Raw genomic sequence first — 16,980 nt, forward strand, 5'->3', positions numbered from 1 at the left:
ACCTAGTTAGTAAACATCTATTATGAGCAGTTAGGTGGAGCAATGGATAAGGCACTGGGCCTGGAGTCAGGAAGACTCATCTTCCTGAGGTCAAATCCAGCCTCAGACACTTACTTGCTGTGTGACCCTGGGCAAGTCACTTAACAATGCTTGCCTCAGTTTCCTCATCTATAAAATGAACTGGAGAAGGAAATGGCAAACCACTCCATTACCTTTACCAAGAAAACCCCAAATGGGATCAGGAAGAATCAGAAATGACTGAAAAACAACACATAAACATACCTAGTACAGTGATTGCCATTGTAATGCATATAACATTCTGTCCTAATGGTCTTCTGCCTCCCTCCCTCCACCAGGTGGTGTACATAGATAGAACTCCGGACCCAGAATCAGGAAGACCTGAATTCAAATACAGGTTTTCAGGCACTTCTTAGCTGTGTGACCCTGGGCAATCCACTTAACCACTGTCTGTCTCTGTTTCTTCACTTGCAAAATGAGAATAATAATAGCACCTACCTCCCAGAGTGGTTGTGAGGGTTGAATGAGAGAATGTTTTGAAAGCCCTTTGCAAACTTTAAAGCACAATCTAAATGCTAGCTAGCTAGCTAGTATAGTATATTATTATTATTTTTCAGTTATTTAAAGTTCCACTTCCTTTTAATTTTCTTTCCATTTGTATCATTGTAGTCATTGTGTATGTGTTGCTCCTGATTCTGTTGCAGCAATTGATTATGAGGCATCCCAAAGAATTACACGACTCAGTTACTCTGTTTCTAAGTTTTATTAAAAGACTATAAGGCCACAGGGAGATGCCACAGAGAAAGGTTTCTTGTTCAGAGAGATGAAAATGGTTATATTTCTAGTGGAAAAATATAGGTTATTTTCTCATTATCTTAGTCTCCTCCTTGTGGGAGGGTCATAGCCTCTTTTGGAATTCTTGGGGTCATAAGACATCCCCCCAAGGTGGGTACCTTCTCTCCTAGGGGTGTGTTTTTGGGGTCTAAATGTCATAAGGTGAATTAAAGGACACACTTTGTCCTGTGCATGTTCCTAAAACATGTTTAAGACCCCAAGGGACTCTTTTTGAGGATATCTCTTTGTCTTAAGGTCTGGTTTCTATGTAGAGTTTCTGTTTCCTCTCATCCAGGAATGTTGGTTTCAACATGCTGGTTATTAATGACTATTAATGGTCCCTGGTTACTATTTCCTTTGACTTCTATTAATAGTGTTTGTTGATAAGGACTCAGGTTCTTAAGGTTCATCTGTTAACCCTCTGGCCCCTTCCATCAATTTTACTCATTTCATTTGTCATCAGGTCATACAAAGCTTCCTATGTGTCTTTGAACTCACATGTATCATTTCTTACTACACAATAATATTCCATTGCATTCATGTAGCCTTATTTTTGTTTTCAGTTCTTCCTTACTAGAGAAAGGGCTGCCATGAGTGTTTTTGCATATATTGGACCTGGTCTGTTCAGGAGAATGGCTCTTGGTATTCTACATTCGTGTCCAAATCCTTTGATCTGGAATATTAGATACTAAGAAATGATGACTATGAAGAGTTCAGAGACATAGGGCAGTCTGCATGAAGATGATGTGGCTGGAAGACTCTCCCCTTTTCAATGTCTGCCTGGTTTGTTCGTGTAATCTGCTGTCCCTCCTATAACAGAGTATGATACTGACTCAGTAGCAAATGAGTGTCCTTCCCACCTCCACATACATGCTCCTCTGCCTTGGTTTTGATGCAGTTTCATTTGATCAATGTAATTGTGGGAAGAGAAATCCTCAAACTGATTTATCCCAGATCTTATACTTCCCTAGCATGGAACGTAGTTGTGTGCACCCCACACCCTAGCAAACTCCCTGCCTACTCTCAGGAAAACATTTCCTTTCATTTGTTTTTCTAGGAATTGGGAGAAAAGTGGTGGGTCTCCTATAGTGGTGCAGTTTCATCTGGTTTTGCCTGGTGGCCAATATCCTGTATGTTCATAAAGGTTTGATTATGTGAGAGGCAGTGTGGTATAGTGGATAGTGAGTTGACCTCAAAGCCAAGAAGATCTGGATTCAGGTCCTATGACTTTGGGCAAGTCAACCTCTCAAGGCTCTAGACAACTCTGTAAGCCTCTAAATTGCACAGAAGGTGCCAATCTGCATCAGTAAAGGGGTTTTCTTTAAGTCCAGTCCCTGTCCTCCCCCTGGCTCAGGTTTAGGGTGTCACCTGTGATATAGTAAAGCTACCTGGACCTTAAAGGATGAACTCTGGGATATTGGGCAGGTTTTCTCTGAGCTTCAGCATCTTTGGTCAAATTCAATTCAAGAAATTTTTGGTAGGGGTTATGGCTACCAAAATGAACATTCTTGTTCTCAGTGAGTTTGAGAGCCTATTGAATGGAAGTAGGAAGACATATGTACAAAAATAAATATAATTGGAAGTTATTTGAGGAAGGAGACTAGACTCACAACGGGGAAGGGATCAGAAAAGTTTTCATGGCATCTGAGCTGATCCTTGAAGTCAAGGATACTAAGAGGCAGAGTAGAGGAGGGAATGCATTTTTTTTTCTTTTTAAAATTTTTTATTGCTGTTCTTCTTTTACATTTCTGTCCTATCCCACCAATAGGCCTCCCTTGTAGCAAATCAGAATATTGAGCAAAATACAGTGGCCAAGTCAGAAAATACCTCCTGGGTTCTGTACCTCTGGTCCAGTGATTCTTGGAGGAATGATGAAAAGCATACTTCACCCATGAGCCCTCTGAGGTCATGATTAGTCACTACACTAATCTGCCTTTTGGAGTCTTGCCAAGTGACCTCCCCTCCCATGACATTATTCTCCTGGCTCTACTTATTTTTATCTCCCTGCTTTGGTCATTTCATACAGCTCATTAGTAGTTCTGTTTCATTCATAAATGACATTTTGCTCATTCCCCAACTACTTGAGTGTCCATTTTATTTCTCTTATAATAAACAAAGGCTGCTATAAACATTTTTGTGTAGCTGGAACCTTTGGAGGAAGCACGTCCCGAGCATGAGAGCCAGTCATTTGTAAAAACATGGAGGAGGCAGAAGATGAAATATCAAGGTCAGGAACACAAAGAGTTAATGAAGAGGAATAGTTTGAGATAAGGCTGGACAGGTCGCTTGCAGCCAGATTATTTAGGACTTAAAGGCAGGCCAGGGAGGTTTTTTTTTTTTCCATATAAATATTTTATTATTTTCCAGTTACATTTAGAGATAGTTTTAAACATTTGTTTTTATAAGATTTCTAGTTTCAAATTTGTCTCCCTCCCTCCCTTCCCTCTCCCCTCCCCAAAGGCTAGGGAGTTTATAGGAGATGGGTAACCAGTGAAGGCTTTTGAGCAGGGTAATAAAGTGGTCAGGTCTATGTCCTTGGAAAATTGTTTTGGCAGCTATATGTTGTTGTTGTTGTTTGTCCTTTGTTCTTGAAGAGGACCATGACATCAGGAGGTGATGTCATGACTTGAGTGAATTGGATTTAAGTGAGGGAGGGCTGTGCAAGGTCACCAACCTCACTCTCTCCTCCAGAGCCATCTGGGTCTAGTGGCAAGATAGATATCAGGGCGACTAGAGATGACCTCAGATGTTTAAGGCAATTGGGGTTAAGTGACTTGCCCAGGTTCATAGAGCTAGTTTGTGTCTGAGATGAGATTTGAACTTATGTCTTCCCAACATCAGGGCCAATGCTCAATCCCCTGTACCACGTAGCTGCTCCAAAGCTGTATGAAGGATGGGTTGGAGAGAGGAACAACTGAAAGCTTAGCAACTTCTTAGGAAATCATTATAGAAGTCCTACTAAGAGGTGTATTGATGAGGAGCCAGGATGCATGTGAGAGATTGTGGAGGGTTAGGTGTAGCAGCCATTTTGCGTAGAGTATAGGGGGCAAGGAAGAGGGATACAGCAAACATGACTTCTAGGTTGCAAAACTGCATGGCTTGGAGGGAACTTTTTTGGGGTGGGGGGCAGGGCAGTGAGGGTTAGGTGACTTGCCTAGGGTCACACAGCTAGTAAGTGTCTGAGGTCATATTTGAACTCATGTCCTTCTGAATCCAGGGCTGTTGCTTTATCCACTGTGCCACCTAGCTGCCCTCCAACCTAGCTGCCTCCTGAAGGGAACTTTTGAGATGTTTCAGTGCATACCCTCATTTTCAGAAGAGGAAACAGATATAGAAATGTTCAGTGACGGGGTTGTGCTAGGTTGTCCTTTTATGATTCCCTGAAGCTTAACCTCTTGAATATTTCCTGGGCTAACCACCTGACTTGTTTTAGAAAGCCTCAAAACTGCAAGAAGTTGTCATCAAGGCTGTGTACATACCAAAGAATGAATTAAACAACGAGATGATTGGCAGTGTTTATCAAAATGCCTTCTCCCTTAAAGAAGCTTTGAAACAGAAAGTAAACAACCTTCAAGAGAAGAAAACAGAGGAGGCAACTAACCCAGGTAATTACTTAAAAAAAAAACCACAACTATTTTGATTTTAACACATACCAAATCCAACTGGGGTTTCCATATTCATAGTAGAACAGAAAAATATTTATACATTTTACTGTAGACTTTTATTATATATAGCTTTCTTTTCTTTTTTTTTTCATCTTTTTTTGTGAGGCAGTTGGGGTTAAGTGACTTGCCCAGGGTCACACCAGCTAGTAAGTGTTAAGTGTCTGAGGCTGGATTCTAACTCAGGTCCTCCTGAATCCAGGGCTGGTGCTCTATCCACTGCGCCACCTAGCTGCCCCTGCTTTTCTTTTTAAATATATAATAAATTCACCATGTAACTTTCAAAGTTCTCTTGCTTTTCTGTGGCTCTTTCTGGCCTTCTGTTTTCTTCTGAGCATTGAAAAAAATATTTAAATGACTTTTTTTTCCTTCCCCATTGGATAAAAAAAAAACCAAACAGCTCTTGTGACATTTATACTTAGTCAAGCAAATCAAATTCTCACTTTGTTCCTGAAAATGTCTTATTCTTCATTCTGAATCCCTTACTTTTCTTTTTTTTTTCTTTCTTTTTTTTTTGTGAGGCAGTTGGGGTTAAGTGACTTGCCTAGGGTCACACAGCTAGTAAGTGTAAAGTGTCTGAGTCTGGATTCGAACTCAGGTCCTCCTGAATCCAGGGCCATTGCTCTATCCACTGTGCCACCTAGCTGCCCCTGAATCCCTTACTTTTCAGTCAGTAGATAGGTAGCATGCTTCAAAGTTGTTTTTCTTTATACTGATGTTGTTATTGTAGAAAATGTTCTCTTGGTTCTGGCCACTTCATTTTGCATCAGTTTATACAATCCTTCCAAAGTTTCTCTGGAACTATCCATCATTTCTTATTAGCCCCGGAATTAATAGTCATTATATTTGGGACTAAAATTCTATTCGGGACAGTAGGGGGAGGTAGTTTGGGTAATAGGTGAGTGAGTGGTTTTGAGGAGAACTGAAAAATCCTCTCCATATTGGACAAGTTGGGGAAGGAAATAAGAGTTAATACCTTTTTAAAACCCTAATCTCCTCCAATGTCTCTGTATGGTGTTTAAAGCCAACAGCCATGTTCCACTCTATGTTTCTACCCTTATTACACATTGTTCCCTTTCTCATATTCTGCATGAAGAACTGTTCTCTCAACTCTCAACTCTCTACCTTTGCATAGGCTGTCCCCACGTCTGCAGTATGCTCTCTCCTCATCTCCAACTCTTAGAATCTCTATCTTCCTTCAAAGCTCAGTTGAAATGCCTTCTTCACCTTCTGCATTAGTCCCTTCTTAATTATCATTCCCCTCCTCCTCTCCTCAATTGCCTTGTATTTTAGAGAATCACAGAATTTTTTTAGTTAAGTACCTTTGGTGGCTATCTAGACCCACAGATACAAAAAAAGATTCCTCTGAAGAAAATATAATTAATATTACTTTGATTCTATATTGTAATGACTTTATATTATAATTCATCATTAGTAATTATTAATTATATCATCAATATTCATTATTATTATAATTATGCCTAAAGTTACCTATGTCCTTGAGTTGTGCTCTGAGTTAAAGTTATAATGAAAAGAAAAGTTATTTTTTCTCACACTGATAGCCATTGGCATACTTCCATAACATCTGTTTGTTATCTTTAAGCCCCACAAGTTAAGTTGGCACCACTCTCAAATGATTATGTCATCAGTTTTTGCCTCTCTTTGTGCAATTAGGGGAGTTTTTCTCTCTTCCAAGGACACAGCAAGTCTGGTAGTTTTGATCGCCTAGCAAAGATTGCAAAATGGAAATGAGTCCCACTGAACAATACTAGCCCACTTTTCTCAGTATAGCCGATTATAATATTCCTGCCCCAACCTACAACCTATATCACTTTTTCTCCATACCTACAAAGACCCCTTCTTTGCTGTGTATCAATAAAGAGGGGCCCCTCCTCACTGAGTTTGCTAGTCAGATCCACTTTGTTAACAGTTATACACATCACTGTTAATAAACTGATTTTGCTCAGAACCATGTACCTCAGTTTACCTTTCTTAATTTTTTTGCTACGCCCCACTGTAAAATACCCAACAAGTTGAGCTAATCTTTACTTGAAGACCTCCAAAGAGAGGGCAACCTATGACCTCTCAAGGCAGCCCACTCCACTTTTGGATAGCTCTAATTATGAAGTTCTTGCCATCACACCTAAATTTGCCTCTTTGCAGTTTCTAACCATTACTTCTGGTTCTGCCCTCTAGGGCCAAATAAAGCAACTTGATGCTGCAGTGGCTAGAGTGCCTTGTCTGGAATCAGGAAGACTCATCTCTCTGAATTCAAATCTGTCCTCAGACAGTTTCTAACTGGACTGACCTTGCGCAAGTCACTTAACCCCGTTTGCCTCTGTTTCCTCATCTGTAAAATGAGCCTAAGAAGGAAATGGCAAATCACTTTAGTATCTTTGCCAAGAAAACCCGAAATGGGGTCATGAAGAGTGAGGTTTTTTTCCATCACTTTAAGCCTCAAAAACCAACAATACAAAATCAAACCCTAATTTGTAGCATTTGCCTATTTTTGAGGTGTGAATGCTCACATTGAAAATATAACAGTTGGCTCTTGTTAGCTGATTGGAGCTGGCTCCAGCACACCCCTGATTATGAGGCCCTTTATTGAGAACTTTGCTAATATTCAGGTAAACCAAATCTGTGCCATTCCTCTCATATACTTGTTGAGTCATCCTGACAACAGAGGTAAAAAGGTTACTCTGGCATGCCCATTCTCTTAAAGGGCAAGCTGGCTCTTTGAAATCATTTCTTCCCTTTCTAGAAATTCACTAACTGACTCATTAATGACCCATCTAAGAATTTCTCCAGGAATTGAAATGAGTTTGTGGACTCTGTTCTCTTTCCTTTTTTCTTTTTTGGAAAATTGGGATAGCATTTGCCATTCTCTGACTCAGTGGTCGGTCTCTCTCTCTCTCTCTCTCTCTCTCTCTCTCTCTTCCTTTTTCTGTGACCTTTCAAATATTATGGACAGTGGGTCAGCAAGTGTGCCTGCTAATTCTTTTAGTATCCAAGGATATAGTTCATTGGTGCCAGGTGATGTATATTCATCAACATTAGCTAAGTGTTCTCTGATGACCTTCTTCTTATTCGTTTTTTGGTATCAGTTCCTTGTTACTCATTCTTGCTTCGTCATTGCCACTGTAAAGGTCATTCCCCTTTGCAGAAAAAAGAGAAGTAAAATATGTACCCATCAGCTGTGCCTTCTCTTTGTGGTTAATTATCATCTCATTTACCCTCAAGTAAAGGTTTTATCTCTTCTTTGTTCATCCCAATATAATTTTTATTCTTTTTTATAATCCCCCCTCCCTTTTTTTTTTTTTAAAAGCATTTCTTATCAGCTTCAGTTTGTTCTGAACTTTAGCACATGTGATACTGGGGTGGTTGTTTTTTTATGGTCTGTGTCACATTTTTATATGTATATCTGTTACCTTACCTTGCTTCCTACTTCTTTAGTTTCCCCCTCTAAATCTAAGTTGTTCAGTGAGTTCCCTATGCATTCACATCAGTCTCTTTCTACCAATCTTGTTTTTCCTTATCATTGAGACTGTTCCCCTTTGCATCTTCAGAATTTTGTCCTTGAGAATCTCTTATTCTTCTTGGACTGACTTTCCTTGTATCATTTTACTCCATGGGATCCTGCTCATCTTTCCTTTGGACTCATTAAAATCTCCTTTCCACAGATCCAGGATGCAAGGCAGATTATGCCTGGATCTCCTCTCCTTCTCCATTACAAGCTCTAAGATTTGTCTATTTCCCCCTTATTGTTCCTATTATTTCCATTGCACTAATTGGTTACTCCCAGTTGGTAAGAATCAGATCCAGAACAGAATGCCCCATCACTACTATAGAATGTCTCTGTACCAGGCTCGTGATCCATTTCCAAACTCCTCCATTTCTCTTTCCATCCAGGTGGTCTCTAGTATACTTCAATGACAAAATCACTTTTGTTTCTTTCCATTCATAATCTCCCTCCTCATATGAGTATGTCTTTTCAATATTCAGTGTTACCACCTCCCCCCCACCTTTTATCTATTCTGTTTCTTCTGAATAAGGTATACCTGTCCAGAGCCTTAGTCCACTCATGGGTTTCATTCTTTCAAGTCTCAGTGTCATTCCACGTTACCTAGTTTGAGGGATATAGGTAGTCAGTCTACTCCTTCCCCTATTCCTTTTAGTTTAAAGTTCATGTGATTAGATTGGCAATCAATCAGAATTTTTTTTCTTTTGCATCCCTTTCATTCAAGGGACAACAAGGAGGAAAACAAACCTATGCCACTTCAGTTTTTTGCCAAAGACTTAATAATCACTGACAATATTTTTTTCGGTTCCCTTTTATGGCACCATTAATGTTGTTGTTGAGTTGTTTTAGTCCTGTCTGACTCTTCATGGATCCCATCTGGGGTTTTCTTGACAAAGAATCTGGAGTGGTTTGGCATTTCCTTCTTCAGCTCATTTTATGGATGAGGAAACTGAGGCAAACAGGGTGAAGTGACTTGCCTAGCGTCATACAGCTAAGTGTCTGAGGCCAGATTTGAACTTAGGTCTTCTTGACACCAGGTCTGGGGCAGTATCTATCATTCTACCCAGCTGTCCATGGTACCATTTGTGCCCATATTAGTTCCCATAAATACATATTGTGATCTGCTTTGATAAGTTTTGGGAAACTCTCTGGTAAGTCTTCAATATATGCCTTGGGAGGACATGTGCTAGGCTCTCAGGGGGATTACAGGGACAGACAAGTGTAGGCACAATCATTCTATGTACAGGTAACTAGGATACAAGACATTGTGGGTTAAGTGCACTAGAGTGGTGAAGACATGTTCAATAAGCATTTATTAAGCACCTGCTGTTTGCCACGCTCTGTGCTAAGTGCTAAGAATATAAAGGCAAAAAAAAAAAAAACAGTCCTTGGGGGCAGCTAGGTGGCACAGTGGATAGAGCACCAGCCCTGTATTCAGGAGTGCCTGAGTTCAAATCTGGCCTCAGACACTTGACACTTACTAGCTGTGTGATCCTGGGCAAGTCACTTAAGCCCCATTGACCTGCAAAAAAAAAAAAAAAAGTCCTCTGTGTGTGTGTGTGTGTGTGTGTGTATTTAGAATTCATCAGGAATTACTTTAGATTTTCCTGCTTTATAAACCAAAGAAAATTATATTAAGTTTATTTATTAGTGATTTTAAGTGTTTTTGTAACAATGAAATGTGATAAGTGAATCTAATGTATTAGAAGAGTTCTACAGTATCTCAGGTTCTTTAGTATTCTCAAGGAGCTCAGAGAACAATGAAGGAAACAACACAACTGTGAACAGACATGATATGTACAAGGTAAATTGGAGAGAATAATCAAAGGGAAGGCATGAGCATGAAGTCATGGTACTGGTAGAAGCAAGAAGGCCAAGAGATCCCTTCTTGCTTAGGGGGGAATCAGTGAAGACTTGTAGAAGCCTAGAATTTTCAAACAGAAAGGGATCTCAGAGCTATCTCCAGTTTTGTGGGGGAGTGACATTTGTGTTGGACTTTAAAGGATGGGCAAGATTTCAGTTGTTGGAGATGTGGTAGAAGAGTGTGATTGGTATAGTAAATGTCGTGAGGAAAAGCACAGAGGTAAGAAATGATGGGATGAATTGAGGAGATAGCAAGTAGTTTGGTTTGGCTGGAGTACAGTAAATGCATTGAATACATAAAGAAAATCTTGCTAAAATGAGGCTAAGAAAAAGCAGGCTGAGAACAGATTTGCTTGCCTCATCTTGGGGAGTTTGCAAAGTGGCTGATGTGTTTGTTTGAAGTTCAGTGGTGTGTACTTATCCCCTTCTTTATAGATAATTCTGGAAAACCTTCATCTTTCTTGGGACCAACATATGTTAACAGAGATTATCGCCAACCAAGACGGGTCTACAGTAAGTGATTTTCCTAAGGCTATGCCCTGCTATGCTGATGGTGAAGCTATTTGCTGAAGAAATGGGTCAGCCTGTTGGTAGGTGTTACTGGTAAGATGCTCATATCTCTCTTTCCATCACTTAGAAGCGGACAAACCTGGGGACAAACCAGGGCACCTGCAGGAGAAAAGTGGAGTTACAGACCAGAGTAAGTAAACATGGAAGAACAAAAAGGAACTGGTTTTTTGGATTGTTTTTGTTTTTGGTTTTTTGCCATCTCTACCCCATAGACAGCCACTGAGTAAGCTAAAAGAATTTTGCCTTGACTGATAGATGCTGGGTAATCATCCAGTTTGACCCTCTAATATTTGAAATAAGGAAACAAGACCAGAGAAATTTAGTAATTTGTCACATAGATAGTAAGTGGCAGAGTGGCTCTCCTAATGCAGGTCTTCCAGTGAGTGACCTTTTATTTAAACATTAGATTGAAATGCTTTCATATTTGGGTTCTGGGAGGAAAATACTTTTCACTTTTAGATACGTTTTATTGATGCCTTTTGTTTTTACCCATCACAGTAATTTCTGGAAATAGCCTTCCTTTTTTTCCCCCAGTCCTTCAAAATTGAACCCTTCCTTGTAACATAAACAGGCAAAAACACCCAAGAGATGACTGCCTATTATAAGACATACAACATTTTTTTCCTAGTAGACCCCTGTCTCTTTGCTGGGAGGAGGGAGATAAGAATACCACTTTCTCATAAAATGTTTAAGAGTTGGGTGGGGATATCTGTAGACCATAGAAAAATTAGGGAAGGGGGTGGCAAAGAAAACAGTCACTGAAATATTTTTTTAAAAAATACGCAGAAGAGAACAGGATAGCCAGAAATAATCACAGATAAACAAGATGGCTTTGAAAGTTACATGTTGAATTTATTATGTATTTAAAAAGAAAAGCAAACCATATATATAACAGAGAGCTTCAATTTCATGTACAACCTCCTTTTCTTTTCTACTGTATATATGGAGCCTATTATTTTTGTTAATTAAGTTCAGGGGTTTTTTTGGGGGGGGGGCAGTGAGGGTTAAGTGACTTTCCCAGGGTCACACGACTAGTAAGTGTCAATGTCTCACACAAAAAAATAATAATTGAAAAAAGAAAAATAGAGCAAGATTAATTGGTGGGGTAGGCAAGAAATCTCTTATTTAAAATATAAAGGTAGAGTCACAGTTTAAAAAATATGTAATAGTCATACTTTTAACATGCATATGTGCACATTGTGAATTTCAGAATAGGAACTATAAAAACAATAACCAGACTGTGGGGCAGATGGGATCCTGATTTAGATCAGGTGTTTGGTTGTCCTTCAGAGTAGATAGGAAAGTAAGTAGATAGAGCATTCATTAAGTGCTTAGAAAATCTAAAGGTCAGGAAAAAAAAAAGAATGAGAGAAGTGAAAAAAGAATAAGAACCTGAAGTGTAGAGTAGATCAGGAGAAAAGACAGAAGAGAAAGGATATTAGCTTAGCAGGTGGAAGGGACTGCAGGGCCCATCTAGTCTAACCTTACTTTGGGGGAGGGGAGGCAATGAGGGTTAAGTGACTTTTCCAGGGTCACACAGCTAGTAAGTGTCAAGTGTCTGAGGCTGGATTTGAACTCAGGTCCTCCTGAATCCAGGGCCGGTGCTTTATCCACTGTGCCACCTAGCTGCCCCCTCATGCATCCATTTTGAATCCCTAGTGTTATATGGTGTAAGATACTGGTCTGCATCTAATCTACTAAGCTGCTTTCCAGTTTGCCCAGGAGTTTTGCAAATTAGGGAGTCTTTTAATAGTAGATGTTTTTAGGTTTGTTGAATACTAGACTACTATGTAAGATTACTTCTGGGTCTTCTTTACTTAGTGCATTATATTGATAAACTCAACTTTTTAACTTTTACTACCAAATAATTTTGATTTGTGCTTTTTTACTATAGTTTGAGATCTGGTAATGCTAGACCTTCTTCATGCCTTGTTCATGTATTCATTCCTTCATTTGTTTATTTATTGTATTATTTTCCCTGAGATTCTTGATGAGTTTTGTTATGCTTGTATCTAATTCCATAAAGTAATCCTAAAGTAGTTTGATATGACATTAGATCTGTTAACTAATTTAGGTTCTATCATCATTTCTTATTATGTTAGTTTGTCCCAATCATTCCACTAATCCTGAGTATGAATTGTTGAATAGGTTCTCAGATTTTATATACTTTTTGTAACTATATTGACTGGAATTAATTTTTTTGTCTCCTGCTGGATTTTGTTGCTAATGTAAAGAAGGGCTGGTTTTCGTGGGTTTATTTTATATGTTGCTAATTTTCTGAACTTATAAATTGTCTTGATTAATATTTTCATTGAAGCCATATTATCTGCAAATTGAAATGATTTTGCCTCTTGTTTGCTTGAGTTCATTCCTTCCATTTCTTTGTCTTGCTTTCTTGTTATGGCCAGCATCTCTAGAACTATATCAAATAATAGTGGTGACACGGGCCATCTTTGCATGACACCGAATCTTATTGGAAAGCCTTCTTTCTAGCATTTCATTACAATAATGCTATATCTTCATTTTACATAGACATAATTTATTTTAGTAAGGAAAGGTCCATTTAGTTTTATGCTTTTTAGTAGTTTTAAATAGATTCTTAGGAATAGCTGTTGTTTTTACATCACCTAGATTTTTTTGTTGTTCAATTGTTTCAGTTGTGTCTGACTCCTCATGACCACTTTTAGGGTTTTCTTGGCAAAGATACTGAAATTTTTGTCATTTCCTTTTCCAGCTCATTTTATAGGACACAGAGGCAAATAGGGTTAAGTGAGTTGCCCAGGGTCACATAGCTAGTAAGTGTATGAAGTCAGATTTGAATTCAAGTCTTCCTGACTTCAGTCCAGGTCCTCTATCCACTGCATCACCTAGCTGCCCACCTGGATTTACCTAATGTATTTCTCCCCCTTTTTTCTTCCATGTATTAAATAATTTTTTTAAAAAGTAGAGAAGAAAAAAAATCTCAGCAAAACTGATAAAAAAAATCAAACTCTGATGTTATATGCAATGTTATATACCCCAGACTCCCGCCCCCACCCTCACCTCTACATAGGAGCAGAGGGAGTATCTTCTCATTTCTTTGGTATTCAGATTATTCTTTTCGGGGCAGCTAGGTGGCGCAGTGGATAAAGTACTGGCCCTGGATTCAGGAGTGCCTGAGTTCAAATCCAGCTTCAGACACTTGACACTTAATAGCTGTGTGACCCTGGGCAAGTCACTTAACCCCAATTGCCCCACAAAAAAAAAAAGAGAGAGAGATTATTCTTTTCAATTTTGCAACATTCATTTTCCAGTGTTTTGTTACATTGTTGAAGTCATTGTGTATATTGTTTTCTTGGCTCTGCTTTCTTCATTTGCATCACTTCATGTAAATCTTTCCAAACGTCTCTGTATTTGTCATGTTCATCATTGCTTACAGCACGGAAGATTCTACCCTTTTGAGTCATCACAATTTATTTAGCCCTTCTCCAGTCAATAGATACCTACTTTCCAGTTCTTTGCTACCACAGAGAGTACTGCTATAAATATTTGAGTGGATATAGAGCCTTTGTTTTTGTCAGCATCATTGTCATCTTGTGTTGTTTAAAATCTAAATGTGTGTGTGTGGGGGGGGTAAGCTAGCTGGTGCAGTGGATAAAGCACCGGCCCTGGATTCAGGAGTACCTGAGTTCAAATCCGGCCTCAGACCCTTGACACTTACTAGCTGTGTGACCCTGGGCAAGTCACTTAACCCCCATTTCCCCACCAAAAAAAAAAAATCTAAATGTGGGTTCTAATCTGCCCCACCCCAGTCTTGGGGGGAAGCTGGCTAAAATCACTGATAAATTCAGCAAGAGTTTAGGTTTTTAAAGATTTATTAAAATATATATTATAAGTTAGTGAAGAGAGAGAGATTGAGAACAGATTCCTTATAGCATGGAAATCCTAGCTCAGATCTAATTCGGTATAGACAGAGAGAAAGAAAGCAATTTCCTTTCCTAGCAGCCCACATGAAATCCCTATCTCTCACCACCAAGCTGGTGTCTGAATGACTAAGAGGGCCCACCCTCTTCTCCATCTGCCACCATGCTGGTTCCTCCTCACCCAAAAAGAGAATTCTTCTATGAGTGAGCATCCACTTCCTAGTTCCTCTCTCTCTCCCCCAAAGGGGAGGTCCTTCAAGCTGGTTGGTTGAGAGTAGTCTCTTGCTGACATCAGTAGTACACCAACATGTCACTCAGGGCCGGCCAGGTGTGGCCTCCATCCAATCATCCTTAAGTAGGTACTTAGTTTCTCATTCTCACCCAATTCAAACAATACTAAATCAGTCAGGTGGGGCCCCTGGGCATCTGCCAGATTCCATTATTTTATCACAATCTTTTGAATACTTCAGTATTTTGTTTGAAAATATCTTAATGTAGAAAATTGTTTTTTTCCCTCAGAACTGGAAAAGAAGCCTAAAAAACCTGGTAAGTATAAACAACTTCTGTATCTCTTCTTCCTTCACTGCTTTCCTTCCCCCCTCCCCCCAAACATAAACTTACATGCTGCAGGCTTGGCTCTTGACCCCAAAGCCTGGCTCCTTAGTCAGTAACTCTATGATATTGCCACTCCCCTCCGCCCTCCCCAGTATCTCCCTAGGTGTTCTCAATAGAAATGAACCACATAGTTGGAACCAGATGGGCTTTGCCCTGGGCGTCATGTATATGTTTAAATAGTTTAAGCCCAATTTATTTTTGAAAAACAGATAAGGAGTGGGTCAGCCAAATTTTGCCTTGTCCTTCCTGTGCATCACCAATTTATTTTTCTCCTCATGTAGCCCCTGCTTTTGCAGTGACTCCCAGTCTGAATCCCCGCATGGGATCTATGACAGATTTAACAAAACTCAAACCAGCCCTCTCAGACAGTGAGTACCTTTGGGAATTTGGGAGTGGGGAATGGGGAATGGGTGCCTTTGGCTCTTGCCTTTTGAATGTCTTATCCTGTTTTTATTTTGAAATGAAGAGGGGCTTCTCCTTCCTCTTGCAGCTACAGAAAAAGCCAGTGCCTTACCAAAGAATTCACCAAATCGGAAGATGCAAGTACTAGAGGCCTTCTTAGCAAAATCCAGACCAGAGCTCCTGCAGTGTAAGTGCCATTATCAATGGTGGAAAATACCTGGGATTATAGGATGTATAGCTGGGAAGGCCCTTAGCCATTATCTTATCCACCCCTCTACCTCCCATACCCCCTACTCCCATTTTACAGATGGAAAAAATGAAGATCATAGCATTACAGATTTAAGAGTTAGAAGAGACTTTAGGGGTCAAGTCTAAACCCCTTTATTTTATAACTTGTCGGGGAAAAAGATTCTCAGGGAAGGGAAAGGACTTGTCCAAGATCACAAAGGTGGCAAGTAATGGAATCTCAGATTTGATCCCAAAGTCATCCTTAGTTTCCACTTCTAGGGCTCTTTCCACTGCACCATGTAGCCTTTCACTCATGTGGGATCTCACTTAATTCCTAATGTCTTTCAAATAAAAAGTTATTGGATTCATCACATTATAAGCATTTGACCTTGCTAGTACCATCAACAAAAAAGCATTTATTTATTAATGATGCCTAAAGGAAAAGTTTTACCAATATTGGTCCTGATAAGCTATATCCCCTAAATGACATCTTTAATAAAGAAAAGCATGTGAAAAAAATCTACATAAAATGACCATATTTTTAAAAATAGACTTTTTTGTTTATTGTATTTTGTTAAATTTTAATCCTGATTTCTCTTCTCATTGGAGTGATATAGTAAAAAGAATACCAGGGGGCAGCTAGGTGGTGCAGTGGATAAAGCACTGGCCCTGGATTCAGGAGGAACTGAGTTCAAATCCGGTCTTTGACACTTAGTAGCTGTGTGACCTTAGGCAAGTCACTTAACCCTCGTTGCCCCACAAAAAAATTAAAATTTTAAAATTAAAAAAACAACAACAAAAAATACCAGCTCTGGGTGTGACCTTGGGCAAGTCACTTTAACTGCCTGAGACCTGTTTCCTCATTTGTAAAATAAGGACAAGAGGGCCACCAAAGCCCCTTCAACTCAAATCTAAGATTCTATGATCTTCATTGCTTGTCTTCTTATATGTAGAGCTGGAATAGACCATTAGAGGTCAACTAGGCCAACTCCTTCATATGGTAGTGGAGGAAACCTAAGGCCCAGGGACAGGCAATGATTTCAAGGGTAAGGGCAAAGGCAATGATTAGTAGGTGGCTAAGTCAGGATTTGAACTCAAATCCTCTAATTCCAAATCCAGTGTTCCTTCCACTAGACTGATTCTTACCTTAGCATGATTCTAGGCCCTGTTGAGTTGGGGTTTTTGGTTTGGGTTTTTTTGGCCCTGTTGAGTTGTACAATTTTGATGTAGTAGCAAAATCCAGACTATTTTTAGACTACTAGAATATTATCTCTATTTTTACAAATGAGGAAATAAAGGTCCAAAATTGGTTAAATAGCTTACCCAGGATCATTCAGTCAGTCAGTATCTACCTACCTATCTTTCT

General features: G+C 39.4%; 1 protein-coding gene across 1 annotated transcript in view; it reads left to right on the forward strand.

Moving 5' to 3' along the window:
* TRIM25 (tripartite motif containing 25) overlaps positions 1–16,980 on the forward strand; it is a 32,955-nt gene that overhangs the window by 9,657 nt on the left and 6,318 nt on the right. Inside the window, exons 4-9 of the mRNA XM_044000295.1 lie at positions 4,286–4,457; positions 10,333–10,410; positions 10,535–10,597; positions 14,889–14,915; positions 15,266–15,352; positions 15,475–15,573. Of these exons, the coding sequence (XP_043856230.1) occupies positions 4,286–4,457; positions 10,333–10,410; positions 10,535–10,597; positions 14,889–14,915; positions 15,266–15,352; positions 15,475–15,573 (526 nt within the window). The remainder of the gene's footprint in view (positions 1–4,285; positions 4,458–10,332; positions 10,411–10,534; positions 10,598–14,888; positions 14,916–15,265; positions 15,353–15,474; positions 15,574–16,980) is intronic.

Source organism: Dromiciops gliroides, chromosome 4 (assembly GCF_019393635.1).
Source record: "Dromiciops gliroides isolate mDroGli1 chromosome 4, mDroGli1.pri, whole genome shotgun sequence".
NCBI lineage: Eukaryota > Metazoa > Chordata > Mammalia > Microbiotheria > Microbiotheriidae > Dromiciops > Dromiciops gliroides.